The sequence below is a fragment of the Phocoena sinus genome, chromosome 3 (assembly GCF_008692025.1).
Source record: "Phocoena sinus isolate mPhoSin1 chromosome 3, mPhoSin1.pri, whole genome shotgun sequence".
Lineage (NCBI taxonomy): Eukaryota > Metazoa > Chordata > Mammalia > Artiodactyla > Phocoenidae > Phocoena > Phocoena sinus.
This window is the reverse complement of record NC_045765.1, coordinates 121,367,530-121,391,959: the sequence shown is the minus strand read 5'-3', so window position 1 is coordinate 121,391,959 and position 24,430 is coordinate 121,367,530. Positions and strand designations below refer to the sequence as shown.

The 24,430-nt window shown below is 33.3% G+C and overlaps 2 protein-coding genes across 3 annotated transcripts in view; both read right to left on the bottom strand.

Annotated features, from left to right (window-relative positions):
* Nucleotides 1-24,430, bottom strand: part of CENPK (centromere protein K) — a 332,401-nt gene that overhangs the window by 148,705 nt on the left and 159,266 nt on the right. The window contains exons 17-18 of the transcript XR_004349429.1: nt 23,721-23,764; nt 19,538-19,643 (exon numbers count right to left, since the gene is read on the bottom strand). The gene's annotated coding sequence lies outside the window, so the exon portion shown is untranslated. The remainder of the gene's footprint in view (nt 1-19,537; nt 19,644-23,720; nt 23,765-24,430) is intronic.
* ADAMTS6 (ADAM metallopeptidase with thrombospondin type 1 motif 6) overlaps nt 1-24,430 on the bottom strand; it is a 279,851-nt gene that overhangs the window by 148,705 nt on the left and 106,716 nt on the right. For both annotated transcript variants that reach the window (XR_004349428.1, XM_032629020.1), the window contains 2 exons: nt 23,721-23,764; nt 19,538-19,643 (listed from right to left, as the gene is read on the bottom strand). Coding sequence is in view for 1 of the 2 variants with exons in the window: in XM_032629020.1 (XP_032484911.1) it covers nt 19,538-19,643; nt 23,721-23,764 (150 nt within the window). In the remaining variant the exon portion in view is untranslated. The remainder of the gene's footprint in view (nt 1-19,537; nt 19,644-23,720; nt 23,765-24,430) is intronic.

Below are 24,430 nucleotides of genomic sequence, written 5' to 3'. Positions count from 1 at the left end.
CACTACATACAAAAACTGCAGAATACACATTCTTCTCAAGCTTGCATAGAATATTCACCAAGATAGACCACACTATAGGTCATAAAAGACACCTTAACAGATTTAAAAGGATATAAATCATACAAAATATGTTCTTCAACCACAATGGAATTAAACTAGAAACGAATAACATAAAGACAGTTGGAAAATCTCAAAATATTTGGAGATTAAAGAACATCTGTAAATAACGCATGTCCCAAAGAAGATGTTTCAAGAGAAATTTTAGAAGTATTTTGAACTAAATGACAATGAAAATACAGCTTATCAAAATTTGTAGGATGCAGCAAAAGCAGTGCTTAGAAAGAAATCTATAGCATTAAATGCATATATTAAAAAAGAAGACATAAAATCAAACATCTAAGCTTCCACGTAGGAAACCAGAGAAAGAACAATTTAAGTCTGAAACAAGAAGAAGAAGAGAATAAAAGTGAGAGCAGAAATCAAAGAAATTAAAACAGAAAAAAAAGAGAAACCAAAGCTGATTCTTTGAAAAGATCAATAAAATTGATAAATCTCTAGCCAAGATAACCAACTAAAACAGAGAGAAGACACAGATTACCAGTATCAGAAATATGGGTTATCACTACTGATCCCTTAGACATAGAAAAACAATAATAAAGAAATAATATGAACAACTCTAAGTCAACAAATTTGATGACTTAACTGAAATGGACCAATTCCTTAAAAGACACAAACTACCAAAACTCACACAGTTTACAAAGAAATTAAATAATTATTAACCTTCCAAATTAGAAAATACAAGGCTCAGATCATTTCACAAGTGAATTGTATTAAACATTTAAGGAAGATACTGTACCAATTCTCCACAATATTTTCTAGAAAATGGAAGCAGAGGAAGCACTTCCTAACTCTTTCTGGGAAGCCAGCATTATACAAGAAAGGAAAATAAAGACCAGTATCTCTCATGCAACAATCCTCAACAAAATATTAGCAAATCAAATCCAACAACATATTGGGTTGGCCAAAAAGTTCAGGTTTTTCCATTAACATGTTACGGAAAAACCCGAATGAACTTTTTGGCCAACCCAATACAAAAAGAGCTATACATTATGACCATGTGGAATTTATTTCAGATATTCAAGGCTGGTTAAACATTCAAAAATCAACCAATGTATTTCATAACATCAACAGGGTAAAGATGAAAAACAGCATATAATCCAAAAATTGATGCATAAAAACCATTTGACAAAAATCCAACTCCCATTTGTACTAAAACTCTCAGCAAGCAAGGAATAGAAGGCAACTTGCTTAACTTGATTAATAATATCTAGAAAAAATTCCTACAGTTATACTTAATGGTGAGAAACTAGACACTTTCACCCTAAGATTGAGAACTTTCAAGGAAAGTATGTCTTCTCACCCTTCCTATTCAACATCATACTGGAAACCTTAGCTAGTACAGTAAGACAAAAATGAATGAATGAACTTTTAAAAAGATATAGAGATTGGGAAGAAATGAAATTGTCTTTGTTCACAGATGACACAATTTTTTCTATAGGAAATTCCAAAGAGATGCAGACAAACAAACAAAACCTCATAGAATGACTCAGAAAGTATAGCAAGGTCACAGAAAGTGAAGTAATGTACAAAAGACAACTGCTTCTCAATATACTAGCAAAGAACAGTTGGAACTTCAAGTTTAAAACACAATACTGGTTACAATAGTAACAAAAAATTAAATACGTAGCTACATATCTACAATATACACAAGATTCATATAAAGAAGACTACACAATTCTAAAGAAACAACTGAAAGATCTAATATATGAAGAGATTTTCTGTGTCAATGGATTAGAAGACTCCATATTGTTGATATTGAGTATTGATATTGAATACCGAAGATGTCAGTTCTTCCCAGCTTGATCTCTAGATTAAATAAAATCCTAATAAAAATCCCAGCAAGCTACTTTGCAGATATTGAAAAATGGATTCTAAAGTTTGTATGCAAAGACAAAAGACCCAGAACAGCCAACACGCTATTGAAGAAGAAAATGAAATTGGAAAACTCACACTAGCAATTTCAATACTTACTATAAAGCTACCATAATCAGGACGGTGTGGTACTGGCAAAAGAACAGACACATAGAACAATGGAACAGAGCAGAGAACCCAGAAATAGACACACAAATATAGTGAACTGATCTTTGATAGAACAGACAATTTTGTACTTACTCAAATTATGAAAAAATAGGATTTACTGTAAAAGATCTCTTCAGAACATGAAACCAAAATTAATGACATGTTGTCTATCCCTTCTGTTAACCTCTACACATTCCAATTCTCTTAGGCTTTTAACAAGATATGCTAAAACTGTATTATATTTCATTGATCAAAGATTTCCAATGTAAGACTACTGACTTCAGAATCATGTACATAATGCTAAGCTTAGAAATAATTTTTATTTATAAAAGATAAAAACTATATCACAATGACTAGATTCATGATATTTCAAACCTCACAACTGAAATATTTTAGTCTATGTTGGCAATACATCATTGTACCAAAGTTATAAAGTATTTTCTAATTTACATAAGTTATATGTCTGTATAACTGCAATAGAAAAACAGAGAAAATAGGATATCCATTAAGGAAATCACTATTCCTTGATTCTTTTTCAACTGGAGGATAAGTTTTAATTGTCTTCAATAAGAGAAGGGTTTTAAAAAATAATTTTAAAAAAATTGAATCTCAAAAATCTTAAGAACCTTAAACCCTGATTAAGAACCTCTTCACTCTGCCAAAAGACAGAATTTTTCTATTGGTTTCCATATAACATATTAAGGTTAGAAAAATATAGCACTATTCTTTTCTAAACCTGATCTACTGACATTATTCAACATACTACAAAATAGGAACCAAAAAACCAGAAATAATATTATACAGGCATTAATGTTCAGGTTCTCATTAAACTTGATTCTGAAAAGATCAAGGTTAAGAAATATATTCATCGGTCTAAGAGCCTAGACAAACCACAATATAAAAACTGGATAAAACAGCACATGCAGACTTCCCTGGTGGCACAGTAGTTAAGAATACGCCTGCCAATGCAGGGGACACGGGTTCGAGCCCTGGTCCGGGAAGATCCCACATGCCGCGGAGCAACTAAGCCCGTGCGCCACAACTACTGAGCCCGCACTCTAGAGACCGCAAGCCACAATTACTGAGCTCTCCTAGAGCCCATGCTCCGCAACAAGAGAAACCACCTCAATAAGAAGCCCGCACACCACAATGAAGAGGAGCCCCCAATCGCGGCAACTAGAGAAAGCCCGTGGGCAGCAACAAAGACCCAACACAGCCAAAAATAATTAAAAAAAAAAAAAAAAGAATGTAAGGATAGTTCAACATTAAGAAATCTATTATTTATATAACTATATATCTACAAATATGTATTAACCACATATTTATAAATTAAAGAAAAAATCATGGGAAACTCATATCGTGTGAGGCAGGCACTATTCTAAATACTTTATATATAATAACTCCATAATTTATCACAATTTCTCATTTTGCAGCTATGGAAAACAAGACAAAGAATAACTTGCTCCAGGTCATAAAGCTGGTAAGCAGCAGATCAGAGATTTGAATTCAGGCAGTTTTATCTCAGCATATACCAAAAAAAAAAAAAAAAAACAAGATAAAATTCAATACTCATTAGTAATTTACATAAAAATAAGTTGAAAAAATAGAAATAAGATTTAATCATGTCTAATGATAAAACATTAGAATTATATCTACTAAAATCAAGACTGAGACTGAGATACCCTCTATTACTAATTATATCCAAGATTTTATTGGCTACCCTAGCCAAAACAAGATAGATAAATAAATAAATCTAGAGGTACAAATATTGGAAAGAAAGAACCAAAACATGAATTATTTGGAGAAATTATAATTGACTGCAGAGAAAATTCAAAAGACTCACTCCTAAAGCTAATAAAAGTGTTTAAGTGGCCAGATATAAGATCAACATTAAGAAAAATTAATGACTTTTCTGGATTCAACAATAATGAATTAGAAAATATAATGAAAAAGGATACTGTTTACAAGTTAGCAATAACAAAAAATCCTAGAAATTTTTAAAAAAGGAATAAGACCATATGAAGAAATAACAAATCTAAACCAATGGATATAATAAACACCTTAATAAATGGAGAGAAATACAGTCATGCCTCAGTACCCACAGGGAACTGGTTCCAGGACCCACTCACAGATACCAAAATCCATGAATGCTCTCATGGAGCATGAGATGAATGCTCATGAATATATGTCCCTTATATTAAATGGCATAGTATTCACACATAACCTATGTACATCTTCCCATATATTTTAAATCATCTCTGGATTATTTATAAAACCTAATACAATGTAAATGCTATGTAAATAGTTGCCACTGTGCAGCAAATTCAAATTTTGCTTTTTGGAACTTTCTGGATTTTTTTTGCCAAATATTTTCCATCTATACTTCGTGGAATCCACAGATGTGGAACCCATGGATACAGAGGGCTGACTGTATTATGTTCCTTTTTATAACTTCAATGAACTGTCATCAAAATTCCTATACACATTTTTATGGAAACTTAAAAATATTTCTCATGTTTATTTGGGAAAGAAATGTACAAAAATGGTGAAAAAATCTTGAAAATGCAAAACAGTGTCAAATATAATGAAGCTACAGTAACTAAAACAGAAGAGACAAAAACAGATTTCAAATACAAGTTGTCAAATACATTACAAAACTGCAGTGATTAAAATGGAATAGACAAATACATAAAAGGTACAAAATGTGGTTCATAACAGGCTCATGGATATAAAGAAATACAACATTAAATTTAAAAAGCAAAGCATATAGGAAGATATCATCTTTATAAAAAGCACATTTATATGTGTGAATGTAAAGATTGGAAATCTATGTGTCAAATGTGACAGTCTGAGGAAGACGGCATCATAGGAGAAAGGGGTAAATGGCAATTTTTGCTTTTCATTAGGTATAAAAATTATCATACATGTATGACATATAAAACTACATACATAAATATATATTACTTACTTCAGAGTAATTACAAGAATTAACGTATTATGTATTTAGTGCTTAATACAAATATCAGGTGAAATTGAAACAACATATTAAAATATTAGTGCTAAAATTAAAAAGTAATATTGTAGGGCTTTCTCCCACTTCAGACATTGCATAACCTACCAGTCTACACCAAGCATAACTAGGCATATACTCAATCACTGTGTTCAAAATTTGATTTTAATTTAGATACTTCTAAATCTATTAGACCTAACATTTAAATTACAGACATTTCTCATGCTTGATGAAACACAAAAGGGAATATTGCTGTAAAAATTTTTTAATTCAATATTTACTTTATCAATTCCCCATGTTTAAAAAATGATTTTACATATTATATTACTTTAATTTAACATATGTTTCAGATTTTTTTATATAAGCTCAGAATTCAATATCCACAGTAGCAACAAAAGGTAAGTATTAATTCAAAAGACATTAATTCAAAAGATACAGAGATTTAATTGTCAAGTTGCACCCCTTTTAGATTTAGTATTCAAAGGCCTATGGTTCCACAGATAAAAACTGAGTATATAGTAGAAACTGGGAATGCAAAAATAAGTAATGATCCTTACTCTCCAGGAGAGAGGAGTTAAAAGAGCAGAGGGCTCCTAACTATCTTAAATGTATTTATATTTTCATGCTGAATCACCTCTTAATATAATAATTTCATAAGTCTACTACTGTGAAAGAAACTAAATATAATTTATCTGTCCTAAAATTGTATCTTTTAAGATTTAGAGTTCTTAATTCAACTATCATGTCTAAATACTTATTAACTTTACCATCTTGTCAATAAGCTTTATTACGTGCACAATTCCTTAGTGATAGTTATTCTATAATAACAGTTATAAAAAACAGCAGTTGGGACATACGGCAATTCTTTTTTTTTTTTTTTTTTTTTTTTTTTTTTTGTTTTTTTTTTTTTTTTTTTTTGGCAATTCTTAAACTTTAAATTATTACTAGGTTTAATGTATGCAGATCTGAGCCCTCTGCTCTTTTTACTTTATGCCAGTTCTCTGGGGCTCTACCTTTATGAATAACTGCTAAATTTATATATTCGGCCCACATCTTTCTTAATAATTTTAGCCTTGTAATTGTCTTCTGTACATTTCCACTTAGATGTTCTACAGGCATCTCAACCTAAACCTATAAAAAACTGAACTCATTACTCCTTTACTTAAAAAGGTTCCACCTTTATTTCAGTGGGTGGTACAGTCTACAGTCTCACTCACTAAGGTAGAAAGATGAGAGTAATACTCAGACGTCCCTCTCTCAACACTCATACTTAACCAAGTATCAAACCTTGCTAATTTTATCTCTTCAATGTCTTTAGTCCATCCAAATGCCACTACCCAAGTTGCAGCCGTCATTATCTATAACGTATACAGCAGAAAGGTTTTGGAGTCATCCTAGAGCCAGAGAGCTTGCCTTCAACCCTGGCTTAACCACTTAATCTCTCTGTGTCTCAGTTAATTCACCTGTACAATGGGTAAAATATGTATTATTGTGTGTACTCACTGTGTTTAACACACTTCTAGAAAAACTGCAATCCTCCCCACCCCCCAAATAATATTTGTAGTATTAACTTGGACAAATGCAACAGCATGGTTTCCTATGTGAAAGTCATATCCCATACAGCTTCCAGAGTGACCTACCTAAAATAAAAATCTTATCATGCTATTTCTGTTCAGAACTACTCAGTGACTTTCCACTGTTCTAAGACATAACATGCAAGCTTTTTATTATATACATAAAGCAATCTATCATCTACTTTTTGTCCACCTCACCAGTTTCATTTCACAAGTTCTTGGTTAGGCATTTCAACACCCAGCATCATTAAACTCCATATAGTTATCATGATGCATCATATTCTTTGATATTTCAGGTTCCATGGCTCAAAAACAAAAAAAACCCAAAAAACCTGCAAATGGAGAATTTCAATCCAATGTAAATATCCTTCAAAAGTGAAGGTAAAATTTTAAAATTTCAGACAAATAAAAGGTAAGAGAATAAGTTGCCAGGAAAATTGCACCATGAGAAATACTAACGGAAGTTTTTCAGGTATAAGTTTTTCATCTACATAATGGATGAAAATGTGGATCTATTTACATCAAGGAATGAAAAAAGCACCTGAAATGGTAAGTGTGTGTATACTTATAAAATACATTGTTTCTTATTTTTAAATTTCGGTAAAAGATAATTGACCACCTAAAGCAAAAATAATAACAAGGTCTTATAGGATTTACAATATATAAAGAAGTAGAAATCTATGACAACAATAAACAAAGGATGAGAGGGAGGAAAAGGAAATACAGTATCTTATAGGTGAATTACAGAAATTTTATTTAAAAATAAACTGTGATAAAGATCCAAATTGTAAACTATAGAGCAACCACTAAAAAATAAATAAATAAACCAAGGAGGTATAGCTAATAATTCAATAGTAAAGATTAAATAACACATTTTTAAATATTTAGTTAATTAATAGAGAAAATGTGCAACAAAAATAGATAGGAAAAACTAGAAAACAAGCAACAAGATTAATGACCAGAACCCAGCTGTATCAAAAATTACATTAAATGTAAGTGGACAAAACAATATACTTAAAAGATAGGAACTGTCAGACTGGATTTAAAAGAGCAAAACCCAAGTTGCCCCAAAGAAGTCCACTTTAAATATAGACATATGGGGACTTCCTTGGTGGTCCAGTGGCCAAGAATCCACCTGCCAATGCAGGGACATGGGTTTGATCCCTGGTCAGGGAACTAAGATTCCACATGCTGTGCGGCAACTAAGCCCATGTGTCCCAACTACTGAGCTCGCGCGCCTCAACTAGAGAGCCTGTGTGCTGCAAACTACAGAGCCCACACACTCTGGAACCTGTGCACCACAACTGCAGAGCCCACGCGCCCTGGAGCCTGTGCACCACAACCAGAGAAGAGAAAACCCACATACCACAACTACAGAAAAGCCTGCATGCCACAACGAAAGTTCCTGCATGCCTCAACAAAGATCCTGAGTGCCACAACTAAGACCTGATGCAGCCAAAAAGAAATGAATTAAAAAAAATAATAAAATATTTAAAAACACACACATTAAAAGAAGGCATAGGTAAGTTCATAGTAAAAGGATGTAAGTATATACATACATATATATATTCCATGTAAACTGTATTAATGAGATAAAATAGATTTCAGAACAAGTAATACTACTAAGTATAAAAAGAGATATTTCATAATGTTAAAAGGTTGATTCATCAAGAAGACATAATAATACTAAATGTGAATGCACTTAATTAGAAAACTTCAAAATACATGATGTGAAACTGACAAAAATGAAAGAAGAAACAGACAAACCTACATATACATTTAGAGATTTCAACACTTCTCTATTAGTAATTGATAAATCAGCTGTAAAGAAAAGCTGTAATATTATAGAACACTTGGACAATTAAGGAAATCAAAATCTGTTTTTCTTTTAAGAAAACAGTAGAATTAATAAACCTTTAGCTGTATTGATCAAGAGAAAAAGGATAAGAGACATTAGCAAGATGGCAAAATAAGTAACTCCTGACTTGGCTCCCTTCACAGAAAGAGCAGCTAGCAAATATCAGTAGATAAGATGCCTTTGTGAAGAACCCAGAACCCAGGAATGAGTTAGAAGCACCCACTTGAACCAAAACAAAACACAAAACAAAACAAAAACAAGAAAAAAAATAACAAGAAAAACCACATTAGAAAAGTAATAGGGGGACTTCTCTGGTGGCGAATGGTTAAGAATCCACCTGCCAATGCAAGTGACACAGGTTTGATCCCTGGTCCAGGAAGATCCCACATGCCGCACAGCAACTAAGCCCATGTGCCACAATTACTGAGCCTGCGCTCTAGAGCCCATGAGCCACAACTACTGAGCCCATGTGCCACAACTGCTGAAGCCTGCATGCCTAGAGCCTGTGCTCTGCAACAAGAGAAGCCACTGCAATGAGAAGCCTGAGCACTGCATCGAAGAGTAGCCCCTGCTTGCCGCAACCAGAGAAAGCCCACGCACAGCAATGAAGACCCAACACAGCCAAAAATAAAATAAATAAAATACATAAATGTATAAAAAAAGAAAAGAAAAGAAAAGAAAGGTAATAGGAATAGTTTCACTTTGACTGCATTGTCCCTCTCCCAGGGCAGCATATCACTGCACCAAGTGTATCTCCCTGGGCCTACAGTTATGCCAGTGGAAAAAGGAGATCTCAAGGTGGCCATCCAGTTTCCCCAGCATTCCAGGACACGTACCAGGAGAACCACTTAAATACTGCCTCATGGGGATCACTTTGGGAATCAGATAAAGATGGGAAAAGGGAGCATGAGGCTCACAGCAATGAACACTTTGCATTCTTGCTAATGGTGGCACCTGAGCAGAGATCCCAGTGGCTGTGCTCATCTGCAGAGTTGAACTGGTGCCCATTTCTGGCTGGGCAACTTGCTTGGCAGTTTTTCCAGGTCTGCATCCCTTGTTATTGATCCCTCTCAGCCATGGACCCATTCTAGAGCCCCACACAGGAAAACAAGTCATTAGTCCTGCCCAATTGCTGACCAGAGCCTCCATCCCTACTCAACCACGAAGCCTGGCCAGCAATGCCAGGTAGCTATGCAGCTCATCTGACATTCAGCTATGACAAAGAAGCATATCAGTAGCTTAACACAACTGCTGCAAAAGGCTGGAAGAGGAGATAGTTTCCTCAAACGCATAGACACCAGTGCAGATACAAAGATCACAGAGAATCAGGTACACTTTCAGGATCAAAGGAGACTAATAAGCTCCAGTGACTAACCCCAAAGAAATACAGATCTATGAACTATCTGAAAAAGAATCAGAATAACTCTCTTAAAGAAATTCAGTGAACTGTAAGAAAACACAGATAGATAACTCTAAAAAAGAGACCATTAAAACACACACACACACACACACACACACACACACACACAGAGAGAAATGCTGCAGCTGAAGAATACAATGACTGAATTGAAGAATTTAGTAGAGAGCTTCAACAATGGACTTGATAAACAAAAGAAAAAATCAGTGAACTGGAAGAAAAGTCAATTGAAGTTATCCCATCAGAGAAGCAAACAAAAAAGAATGAAAAACAGGGAAGATAGCCTATGTGAATTATGCAATATCATTAAAAGAAACTATCTATGCATTATTAGAGAAAGAGAAGGGAGAAGAATGGGGCAGAAAGCTTATTTATAGAAAGCAGCAAGGGAAAAAAATTACTCACATACAAAGGAACACCCCCATACTCTATCAGCAGACTTCTCAGCATAAACCTTGCAACCAGGAGAGAATGAGCTATATTTAAAGTGTTAGAAGAAAAAAACTGTCAACCAAGAACACTTAACAAAGGACAACTGGCAAATTTGTCCTTTAGAAATGAAGGAGAGATAAAGACTTTCTCAGATCAAAAAAGCTGAGGGAGTTCATCACCACTACACCTGCCTTACAAGAAATGCTGAAAGTTCTTCAAGTTGAAATGAAAGGATGCTAATAAGTAATACAAAAACACAAGAACATATAAAACATACCGGTAAAGGCAAGTATATTGTCAAATTCAAAATATTCCAATATTGTACTATGGTAATGTGTTAATCACTTAACTCTAGCATAAAGGTTAAAGAACACATAAAATATAATTATAAAAATCTATAGCTACAATAATTCATTAATCAATCACAATATAAAAGATGTAAATTGTGATGTCTAAAATATAAAATATGGGGAGGAATAAAAAGGTAGAATTTTTTTATGCACTCAAAGTTAAGCTGTCATCAGCTTACAATAAAATGTTATATCTATGTTTTATGTAAGGTCTGTGGTTACCACAAAGCAAAAACCTACAGGAGATACATAAAGATAAAGAGAAGGGAATCAAAGCATACCACCAAAGAAAATCATCATTCACAAAGGAAGACAGCAAGAAAGGAAAAAGGAAACAACAGAATTACAAAACAGCCAAAAAAACAATTAATAAGATGGCATTACTAAGTCCTTACCTATCAATAATTACTTCAAATGTAAATGGCATAAATTCTCCAATCAAAAGACACAGAGTGGCTAAATGCATAAAAAAAATAAAAAGACAACCATCTGCTGCCTACAAGAGACTTAACTCAGCCTTAAAGGAAACAAATAGGCTCAAAATGAAAGGGTGGAAAAAGATATTTGATGCAAATGTAAACCAAAATAGAACAGGAGTAGCTACACTTATAACAGGCAAAATAGACTTTAACCCAAAAACTAATATAAGACGAAGTAGGTCAAATATTATAATAAAGGCGTCAATTCATTAAGAGAATATAACAATTGTAAAGATTTTATGCACCTAACATAACAAGTACCTAAATATATAAAGCAAATTTGAAAAAGAAATTAATAAAATAATAATTGATGGGGATTACAATATCCTCACTTTCAATAATGGATAGATCACTCAAAAAAATCAAGAAACATTGGACTTGAATCACACTTTAGTTCAAATGGTCTTAAAAGACACGTACAGATCATTCTATCCAACAGTAACAGAAAACGCATTCTTCTCAAGGTTACACAGAACATTCTCCAGAATAGATCACATAATGGGTCACAATACAAGTCTTAACAAATTTAAGAAGACTGAGATAATTTCCAGTCTCTTTTCTGACCACAATAGTATAGAACTACAGTCAACAACATGATAAAGCAAGAAAATTCACAAATACGCAGAAATTACACAACATACTGCTGGTCAAAGAAGAAACCAAAAGAATAATCAAAACTATCTTGAGACTAGTGTAAATGGAAACACAATGTACCAAAACTTAAGGGATGCTGCAAAAGCAATTTTAAGAGGGGATTTTATAGCAATAAATGCCTACATTAAAAAATTCAAATAAATAGGCATCTAAATAAGAAAGGAAGAAGTAAAATTGTCCCTCTTTGCAGACGTTATGATCTTGTATACAGAAAAACCTAAAGACGCCACATTAAAATTTTTAGAATAAATGAATTCAATAAAGTACAGGACACAAAATCAAAATGCAAAAATCAGTTGTGTTTCTGTATACTAACAATGAATAACCTGAAAAAAAAAAAGAAAAAACAAAGAAAACAATCTCATTTAGAATAGCATAAAAAATATTAAGGAATAAATTTAGCCAAGGACAGGAAAGATCTCTACGCTGAAAGCTATAAGACATTTATAAAAGATAGAAATAAGTGAAAAGATAGTCCATGTAAATGGACAGGGTGAGTTAACACTGTTAAAATGTTCATACTACTTAAACCATCTAGTATAGATTGAATGCAATTCATATCAAAATTTCAATGACATTTTTTAAATAAACAGAAGAACAATCCTAAAATTTGTATGGAACTACAAAACACACCAAATAGTCTAAGCAATCTTGAGAAAGAACAAAGCTGGAGTTATGACTATTGATGATTTCAAACTATACTACAAAGCTACAGTAATCAAAACAATATGGTACTCGCATAAAAACAGACACATAGACCCAATAGAACAGAATGGGGAGTCCATAAAAAAAAAAAACCACACATATATTGTCAACTAATATTTGAAAAGGGAGCCAAGCATAGTCAATGAGAAAAGGATAGTCTCTTCAATAAATGATGTTGTGAAAACTGGGCATTACCATGCAAAAAAAAAGAAAGAAATTGGACCCCTATCTTATGCAACTCACAAGAATTAACTTAAAATAGATTAAAGACTTAAATGTAAACCCAGAAACTATAAAACTTCTAGAAGAAAACATAGGGGAAAAGCTCCTTGACAGTGTCTTGGCAATGAGTTCTTGGATATGAAATCAAAAGCATAAGCAACAAAAGCAAGAATAAACAAAGTTGGACTACATCAAACTAAAAAGCTTCTACACAGCAAAAGGAGCAATCAACAAAATGAAAAGGCAACCTATGGAATGGAAGAAAATATTTGCAAACCACACAACTGATAAGGAGTTAAAATCCAAAATATAAAGGAACTCATACAACTCAATAGCCAAAACAAACGAACAACATTTTAAAACAACATTTTAAAATGGGCAAAGGACCTGAGTAGACATTATTCTAAAGAAGACATATAGATGACCAACAAGTACTTGAAAAGGTGCTCACATCACTAATCATCTGGTAAATGAAAATCAAAACCACAATGAGATATAATCTTATACCTGTTAGAATGGCTAATAGACTTCAAGTGCTGGCAAGGATGTGGAGAAAAGGGAACTATTGTGCACTGTTGGTGGGAATTTAAATTGGTACAGTCACTATGGAAAATAGTATAAAGGTTTCTCAAAAAAATTAAAAATAGAACTACCATATGATCCGGCAATCCCACTTCTGCTTATACAGCCAAAGGAAATAAAATTTCTATTTCAAATAGATATCTACACCCCCATGTTCACTGAAGCATTACTCACAATAGCCAAGATATGAAAACACCCTAAGTACCTACCAGTGGATGAATGGCTAAAGGAAATGTGATACACATACACCCCCCACACATAGTGGAATATTATTCAATCATAAAAAAGAAGGAAATTCTGCCATTTCCTTCTGTACAGCAAAAGAAACAATCAACAAAATGAAAAGGCAAACTATGGAATGGAAGAAAATATTTGCAACATGGATGAACCTTGGGGGCATTATGGTAAGTGAAATAGGTCAGATAAAGACAAATATTGTATGATCTCACTTATATTTGGAATCTAAAAGCTGAACTCATAGAGAGTAGATTGGTGGTTGTCAGGGGATTGGGGTCTGGAGGAAATGGGAAGATGCTGTTCAAAGTGTACAAACTTCCAGTTATAAGATGAAAAAGTTCTAGGGCAGGGCTCAGTAAAGCATGGTGACTATAGTTAATAATACTGTACTGTATATATGAAAGTTGCTCAGAGAATGAATCTTAAATGTTCTCACCACACACACAAAAAAAGGTAATTATATGATGTGTTGGATCTATTAACTAACCTTATCATGGTAATCATTTCGCAATATATACGTGTATCAAATCATCACGTTGTACCTCTTAAACTTATACAATGTTATATGTCAATTATATCTCAATAAAGCTGGAAAAAAAGGAGAAAACACAAATTACAAATATCAGGAATGAATGATGGAACATCATTATTTATATTATAGACATAATAATATCAAGGACGAAATAATATCAACCTTATGTATACAAACTCTTCCAGAAAATAGAACACTTCCTAATTCAATTTATAAGACTAACTTTATTCTGATACCAAAACTAGTCAAAGACATTAAAAGAAAACTACAAACCAACAAATTTATTTTTAACAAATTGGACTGAAATAACTGGATCTTCATATGAGGAAAAAAGGGAACTTCCACCCTTACCTCACACCATACAAAAAAAGTTAACTCAAAATGAACTACAGATCTTAATATAAAAGCTAAAAGTATAAAATTTAGACAAAAATATAGAAGAAAATCTTCACAATCTTGAAGTAGGCAAAGATTTCTTAGGACACAGAAACACAAACCATAAAGGAAAAATTATAAATTAGACTTCATCAAAATTTTAAAACTCTGCTTTTCAGAAGACCTCATTAAAAAATGAATGGCAAGCAAAAGACTTGGAGAAAATATTCACATTATGTATACATGATAAAGACTTTTACCCAGAATATATTGAGAACTCTTACAGCTCAATAGGAATGAAACACCTCAGTTTTTTTTTTTTAATGGGAAAAGGAATAGACATTTAAGAAGATAATGAATAACAAGCACAAGAAAAGATGTTCATCATCACTAACATCGTTATTTATCAGAAAATAATCAACTAATTAAAGACACAATGAGATACCACTAAAATGCATAATAATGGCTAAATCAAAAAGATTTATAATAATAAATGTTGGCAAGGATCTGCAGTAACTGGAACTCTCATAGATTGCTAGTGGGACTGCAAAATGGTATACAGCCACTTTGAATTAGAGTTTTCTTGTTTATTATAAAGTGAAACTAACATATACCATACTACCAGCAGCACTACCCAAGGGAAATAAAAGCATATGTCCAGACAAATTCTTGTACATGGTTGTTCATACCAGATCTATTTATAATAGCTCCAAACTAGAAACAATCTAAAATGTGATGTGTGCTATTATGATATGGAATACTCTTCAGGGAAAAAAAGAACTGTTGATACACACAACAACAACATGACTGAACCTCAAAACCATTGTGCTGAGGGAAGGAAGCTAGACACAAAAGAATACCCACTATATGAGTCCACTTAAATGAAACTATAGAAAAGATGAGTTTAATCTATAAAGATAAAAAGTAGATCTGTGGTTGTCTGGGGCCAAGGAAAGGGGGAGGAGTGTGGAGACTGACTGTAAAAGGGAACAAAGGGACTTTTTTAGGCAATGTAAATGTTGGTAGCTTGACTGTGGTGGTGGGTACATGGTTATACACATTTGTCAAAATTTCTCAAACTGTACACAAAATGGATGCATATTTATTGTATATAAATTATAACTAAATGTTTTAAAACTTACTCATGGGAAAGCAAACACTTCCAGAAAATAGAACACTTGACTCATTTTATGACTAACACTATTTCAATACCAAAACTAGACAAAGGCATTAAAGTGTCAACTACCTTGGTGTATGTTTATCATTAGCCTTCTATCAAGAAAACACAGCACTTGTACACACTGCTATTTTTAAAATGGATAACCAACAAGGACCTACTATATAGCACAGGGAACTCTGCTGAATATTGTATAACAACCTAAATGGGAAAAGAATTTGAAAAAGAATAACTATACGTATATGTATAACTGAATCACTTTGCTGTACACCTTAAACTATCACAACATTGTTAATCAACTATACTCCAACACAAAATAAAAAATTTAAAAAAATTTTTTTTAAGTCTCCATACATTGTACATCCACAAAAAAAAAGAAAAGAAAACAGCATTGATCAAGCATTTAAAGATACTTAGGTATTTGCAGCAGGAGAGGGGAAGTTTGGATAAAGAAAACAGTAATAATAGCTTCCTAGTAACCTAATTTACAATTTTATCCTGAAGTCTTGCCACATTTCTCCTTCTTTAAAAACTTCATCTCCTAACCAATCTTCTATAAAAAGTATATCTCAGGCTTCCCTGGTGGCACAGTGGTTGAGAGTCTGCCTGCCGATGCAGGGGACACGGGGTCGTGCCCCGGTCTGGGAAGATCCCACATGCCGTAGAGGGGCTGGGCCCGTGAGCCATGGCCGCTGAGCCTGCAAGTCCGGAGCCTGTGCTCCGCAACGGGAGAGGCCACAGCAGTGAGAGGCCCACGTACCGCAAAAAAGAAAAGTATATCTCTACTGGTAAGACCAAACATTGAAAATGATTTTTAAAAGCAAGACTGATAAACTCCTGCAGCTTTCAATACAACTTTTGACAATCCTTTCAAAATTAGAGTAACAGTTCACTCAATCACTATTAATAAATGAGTTAAGTCAAATCTAAAAGTTTTATTGTTCACTTATTGTGAAAAAAAGTCAGACATATATAATAGTAGAGAGAGCACCATAATGAACTCCCATCCACATGTCATCAACATTATAAAATTCCAAATGTTACTATTCTTGCTTTATCTTTCTCTTTTTTCTCCTTTCTTTAATAAGCAAATCTCAGATGTCCTGCCACTTCAGTCACATATACTTCAATATGCATCTCTAAAAAATATGGATTTTTAAAAAAGATTTCTTTTTAAGATTACTTATTTTTGTACAGCATGAATATATTAGCTAGCTTTCTCAATATACTACATACCTAGTTGAATTCTTGCCACCTGTCTTCAACATAATTTTTTTCAACTTCTGAAAACTATGGCAACTACATTATTAATAAAAAAATCTTTCAAAGAATATTCTTTTTTATAAGATTTCATTAAGTGTTGATAGCTTACAGCCTTCATTAAAACTAGACTGTCATATAAATATAGGATAAAGCTCAGTTTTTCATTTGACGAGGAAACTAATTTCTTGTTTGCATAAGGGGGTGAACAGAAACAAAAAGTGGTCACTAAGGCCTAGCCAAAGAAAAGAAGTTATCCACTGCTGTTTAAAATGGATATAATATCCCTACATAAGTATGCAATGGGTGCAAAACCATATTCTACACAACCTAAAGATTGGTAGAAAGTATTCGCATTCTAGTGACTCAGTAGAGGCACTTCTCACTAATTCATGGTCGAATATTTTTCACTGTAATTAATCTGGAGATATCACCACATCACTTAACATTCACTCTACTAAATGATAAAAATTACAAAAACCTTTGTTTTATACTCTATAGAGTATAGAGCACATTAGACTCTATTTGAAAAGTATACCTGATATATTTACCATGACTATTATTTTGTTTCAGGAAGAATAGAGAGCACTATATTTTAATGATGACATGAGTTGTACTAGAGTTGACTTGCTAAATTCCTTAAAGCTAAACCCTAAGATCTTAAAAGCAAGTAAAAGGATTTTCATCAATGAATAAGACAGTGTGTTAAACATACCCTACCTAGTTGTCTGAGGACAAAGGGATAGGGGGATAGTGACATAGGAATCAACATGGAAAGAAAGTTAATTTTAGGGCTTCAAATAACATTTTGAATTGAAGCGTTTCTTCTGGCTTTCAATATAAAGCATTTTGTGAATTCCTCCCCCCCCATTTTTAACACTCACATCATCAAAAAAGAATTAGCTATGAAATAAAGTTACAACAAGGCACATAAATCTTAAGAGGTATATTCTACTTCTCTTCTACATTTCTTCTACATAAGGTACAAACCATTCATCTGAGGAAGAATTAAAAGGAATTATCCATAAGGTCAACAAAAAAATCTAGGAAGCCTCAGAGTAGCTCAGTTAGAATCTTAATAAAAGATAAAAAGAGAGATAAACCCTCACCTTGCCTATTTAAGTACATATAAGAATGGGACTTATAATGCATACATTGACATTGACTAACTCATGGCTCCATGAGGTAATACTGCTCTCATACACATATTATTTATCCACTGCATGTTACTTGTCCTCACCTTCAATTTAATTGAATCTAACAGAACCTATTAAATTCAGCCTGGCTGCATAAGATTATGAACAATAATTAATGAGTCAGATTTTTAAGTGAGTTGAAGATAAACTGCCTGGTTAAGAAGGCTTTTCCCTTTTGTTCCCCTGCTGTTTATTGAAATGGAAACTAGAATACCAATATTCTTAGGATTCGACTAAAAGTGTAATACTGACTTTTCCCTGTGTCTAAATTAAGTCAGGTTTGAAACTTGTTGGTTACTTGAATTCACACATAAATCAATACCAATTTGGTAAAATTTAAATTGCAATTTTCAAAATAATGCAACAGACTGACCCAATTTTACTCTCCCCTTTGGGGAAAAAAAAAAAAGCTGAACTACAGATTTATCTCAGGAATGACCTCTGAGGCAAGTCATATAATAAGCATTCATTTTATTTGTTCTTTTTTCCCCCATCCATTTTTTCTACCAAAAAAAGCAGACTACAAAATTTAAATCATATAAACATCAGAAGTTCTTAGAAATAGGCTGCTTGTTTTAGTTTAAAATGTTTGACTATCCTTTTAAAGTTTTCAAACTTCTCTCCCTCCACATAAGCAAGCTTTTACATTTACTATTGCCTGTTATTTGAAATAAAGTAAGCGTTTTATCGCTGTTGGGTGGTGGGTTGGGGGAGGGGGAAGTCATAGGATAGTTTTTGGCACAGATTTATTTAAAACAAATATTAAAAAACTCCAGTTCCTCCTGAAAGTAGTGAGGATGATATCTCACTACTCTTGTAAATATCAGGGTTTTTTTTTTTTTCCACTGACACACAAGTGCACCTGAAAATACAAGTTGCATAGCAGTGATTACACAAACCTAGAAAAGGCATGCTCACAGCTGTTTGAAGAGTGAAAACTCAAAGTACACTTTATGGTAATGGTGTCAATGATGATTTTTAAATATATATGTATTGTCACTTGAGAAAAAGAAAGATCATTTAAACAATTCGACTGTGAGAAACTCGGTGTTGAGTGGACCACGGTAAAGCTAAATTGTTTCAAATGTACATAACAAAACTTAAGTGTGGTGCATTCACCACTCTGAGGACACTGGTCATTGAATCAGAAAGATTATTTAACAAGTCTCCAGTTCTTAAGATGATTTATCCCAATACCTTAAATGATAACATTCTCTATTGAAATCAGACAAAAAGGCAGTAAAATATGGTTGAGCACGGGCGTTCCACACAGTAGTTATGAGTTGCTCAAAAGAGTGGAGTTCTAAAATTTATTTTGATTTTCTTAAACTCACTCACTTGTGACCAATCTCATGTGCAATGGTAAAAGCTGAACCCAGGCCAATGTCTTCATTAATGCTGCAGCTCCTTTCAGGCTCACACATTCCAGCCACAGAGGCCAAGCCTGAATAAACAGAAGGAGACACAAAGGGTCAAGCCAAGGTGTTTCACTCTTAAAAAGCCCATACTTATAAATGCCTGGATTCTTTTTAATAACCTCCATGCACAGAAGGAGCAGTTGGCAAAAGGTTAACTTTCTAGTCATTTGCAAAATCACTGGGGGGAGTTTCACTTTGCCGGCTAGACATTAATATTTTTTGAACTGCAGTCAGTGCTGGAAAATGTCTAGACTAGGGGTTAGATTTATAAATTTTACTTCTGGTAACTTGGGACCACCTAGTAACTTGAGCCAGAAGAGGGAATTCAAGAAAGCATTTCTATTTTAACATTCTTCAGGCTGTAGAAAGCAAAATATATCCACATTATTTTCTAAAAAGATCTGTTTAAGTTTAGTGGGTTCATAAAAATATACAAGCAACTTTTTAGTTACCAAAAAAAGGGAATCCCAAATGGTTTTTAAAAATGACATTTTTATAAAAACAGAAATGAATGATTCAAAACAGAAAAAGAACTGTTAAAGATGGGAGGTTTTTGCATTTTTTTAATCTTCTGAAATTAGTCCTGCAAGTGATGCAACAATTTCTATAAGTATTTTAATGGGCGGAAAGTCATCCACACATTCAGCGTGGTTCTCCCCTCTCTCATCCCCCTTAAATGCATTAGTTTTAGTAATAAAGCAAAAACTATGGTGTTAATTCACCGATTCTAGTGAAATGTTATATTACTCAAGGTATTCTTCCCTTGGGAATTTTAGTATGTAAAAGTTTTAATATTTATTTCCAAATGAATATCATGCTCTGTGATTAGTTCAAAACTTTAAAATAGTGCTGAGAAAAAAGAATTTTTGTGTGAAAGATATAATGTCATGTGTTATAAGGAAATAGATGCCAAGTCATACTTAACACACACATGTACTAAAGTTATTTAGAAGAAATTGAAGGAAAAGTAGGAAAAATATTTTATATGATAGTAGTCTACTATCAACACCCATGTATTAATAATTACCTTCCCACCAAAAGTGATTTCAATCCAATTCAATTAATATTTCTCGAATGCAATAAACAATGTGCTACGCTAGGTACAAAGTCCAGTTACACTAATTTGGAACAGTAAAAGCTATTCAATTCATATTCTTACTGACAAGAAAGCTCTAGAAATTGTGTATTTTTGTATGCTCTAATATGAAATATCAACATTAATAACCACATTGGAAAAGAGCTGAGGTTAGTGTTGGATTTGCTGATAGACTGTTTGCTTTTCTTACTGATTTATGTTGCAGGGGGGGCAGGAGCTGGGGAGGAGGTGATTTTTGCCTCACAGAGTTAATAATAGTGATATCTTTGTTCTGCCCCTCCCATTCACTTAGAGGTCTTGGGACTTGAAGAAGAGGAAGTAAAGAGGGACTAGTTGAGGCAGGATGACTTAATTTTTTTTGGTTAATCAAAAATATTTAATGAATATTACTTCCAAATTCCACTGAGAGAAAAAGAGACAGAGAGAGGGGAAATACAAAAAAGTCTGCAGTACATTATCTGCCTTTAAGCTACTGGGTTCAACATGGTCCATGATATGGAAAAAACAAAGCCACTCTATTTGAATATTGTTTCTGTTTTGAGCTTTATGAAATTTGGTTTAAAAAATTACTAATATTTATTGTTAAATTAACATTACTTATATTCCTGAAATCTATTATGCCATTATCCTTTTGTTGTTGTTGTTGTTTTCTTTGGTATGTGCCATATGGCCCTATTTTTAATTGAGAATGCCAAATGGCTCCCCAAGGTGTATTTGTAAGCACAGATTTACTTATCCATCTGATATAAAAATTGTTAGCTCTACTAAAAGAACAACCTAAGAAAAAACATATCTGAGAAATAACTATTTGTTGAAAGTATAAGGTAAATCTTAACTAAAATAAAAGACTAATTTAGATGCTAATGTATTTTTCACAACTTCCCACCATTTTTTCTATTCCTGTAAAACTGAAGCTGTCAAAGTTCTTATGTGTGATTGTGTTAATAGGGGTTTGATTACTATTCGGGTCATTTAGATTTCCTCAGTTTGATGGCCACAGTTTGCACCCTGAAATCTACTTAGCCAGGTTACAATTGGTCACCAGCAGTACTAAGCAAGAAATATCCAAGAGTCAGCATGAAAACCAATATGAAAGTTACCAGAAAGACCACTCAAAAAGAAAAACCTGATCAAACTGTGCTGATAATATATTTTCCACATATTAAAATCAACACATGTATAAACAACACAATTCATTCAGTTTTCAGTATAAGAAATAGTATAAAAATAAGTTTATAATGGTTTATAATTTGAAAAATAATTTATATTAGGATTGAAAATACACTGACAGGTATCCAAGTATTAAAATATTGATTCTGGAAATTAATAAACTATCCCAATGTATTAGGCAGTGTTATTATTCATGTCCCAATGAAGACCATATCTCAGTGTAAATAAACTACCTTCAAAAAGCAGAATAGAATATGTATAGATACATACACATGCATATAGCTATACATATATATTTCCTCAAAATAAACACACTAGAGAATACAAGCTAGAGCTTGCACCTTCTTTGAAACTTGGTGAATATTATACCTAAAATTGATTAAGCACTTAGTAACTGCTTATGGAGTATGTACAATACAGGGAATAAGTTAAACAGTATAATTTCTACATTAAACAACACCAGTTCATTTCTATAGTAAACGCCTTTATATTTCCTTAAATGACTTAAAAAATACCCTTGCTGCATAAGGGCAGATATTACTCCTACATCATAGATAAGGAAATTAAGGAACAAAGAGCTAAATAAACTGTAAAAGGTAGTAATGCACTGAAACTGTCAAAGCCAGTTGTTGGTTTTCAGCTCAGGTTCCCTTCCTTTGGATTATTGTTGGTCTTGTTAACCTAAAACACTGTGAAGAAAATCTTTTTGATGTGAGCTCTCTCAGCAAAGAGTTCTTTCTCTGTGTTATCATTTTAACCAGCAAACTTCTCCACCATAATACTTGTCATCGGCAAATTGGGATTTCTCCTTTTGCTGTAAATCCTGAGGGAAATGAGGAAGGAGAAGCCTGGGAAGGCAGGTAAAATCATCAAGAGAAATTTTAATTTTTGAAGAGATGTTTCACTGACCTCTCCAGGACCTCTACTTTAAATTTGATCATCCCCAAATTCTCATGAGGTGCATAGGAACAGAATTCATAACTATTCCTTTACAGATAAGAAAAGTGAGACTTGTCAGAGAATCTAGAGAATTCACCTTCAGTTGCTTAACTTCTGAGTCTGTAAAAAGCCTCTATGACTCTAAAAAAAACCCACCATATAAAAGCCTCCTGGCTTTTACTTAAAATAATTCTAGGTGCTTAACAATTTAGTCTAGTTGAAAGCTACCATTTTCCCCCATTTGTATTTGCAGTTAACTTTTAACCACTACAAAGTTATGCTCCGCAACAAAATGATTTTTTAATTTCTAGAATACTATAGAATTGCTTTAAAAAAAAACAAGTGATATATGGGAAGCACAAGAAAGATAATTCTGTCCTCTCTCTCCACCTCTGGCTGTAATATTTTACAAAATTGGTTTTATTCTGTTCAGGTAATAAAATTTTCCAATAATATCTTTATTTATGAGGATATAATCTTTCCACAAAATTGGACCAAAAGAAGTACTGTTCTTAATGCCTCTCCATGAAGTATCCCCTAAGTTTTTTTTCCCTTTCCTTCCTGGACTCAGATTTGAAGTTGCTGGTTGCTTTAATTTGCTCTCAAACTCCTTAGTATTTTTGGAAAATACATTACAGAGATGGATTATATGAAAATGAGTGGTAACTTTTGATTTATTATTACTGTTTGATGATTTTGAATCACCTCCTAAGCTGTTTTCAATCATCATTCTACTTGTTTCCTAGTAAGTGAATAAACACAAAGGTCAGGTTTACCAGTTTATAGGAATAATTTCAGATGTGGCAGAAAAGAAAATTACCAAATTAATAATAATTAAAAAGTAAAGCCATTGGACCAAAAGACAATCTGAACTATCCTCCCTTTATAAAAAACTTACCCAGTGTTCCACAGGGCTTATTTTTATAAGTGCAGATATCATATCTATAGAGGAGAAAAAAGAGAAATGAAATTTGTAATCTGATCAAATTTGTAAAATATTTTTGTATATTCATCACATTTCTTTCATGGAGCTCTGGTTGTCAGACCACAATCAGCGCAATTATGAGCAGCCAGCTGGAGTGTCGGCATTTTCAGCACTCTGGGGGACAAGCCAGCTGCACTATACTCACAGCCTCTGGCTGCAAGCCAATGGGACACCTGCCAGTAAGAAAGAAAGGTTAAAGCGGATTTTTGTAATTGCAAGTTCCATAAAACCATCTACCATACTGTTTGAAGCTAGAGTAGCTTGTCTGCAGATTGCTACTGCTTCTACAAAAAGCAAATGGGTGGCTTTTTATTCCCAATATCTTTTGGACCTGCTGGAATATTTTTTATTATAGCCACAGACTATATTTTATACTTCTGAGCTATAAGCAATATTTGGAGTTCCTTTAACACAGGTTCTTGTTTAAAAATAAATTAGGGGACTTCCCTGGTGGCACAGTGGTTAAGAACCCACCTGACAATGCAGGGGACACAGGTTCAAGCCCTGGTCCAGGAAGATCCCACATGCCACGGAGCAACAAAGCCACTGCGCCACAACTACTGCTCCTGTGCTCTAGAGCCGTGAGCCACAACTACTGAAGCCCGCACGCCTAGAGCCCGTGC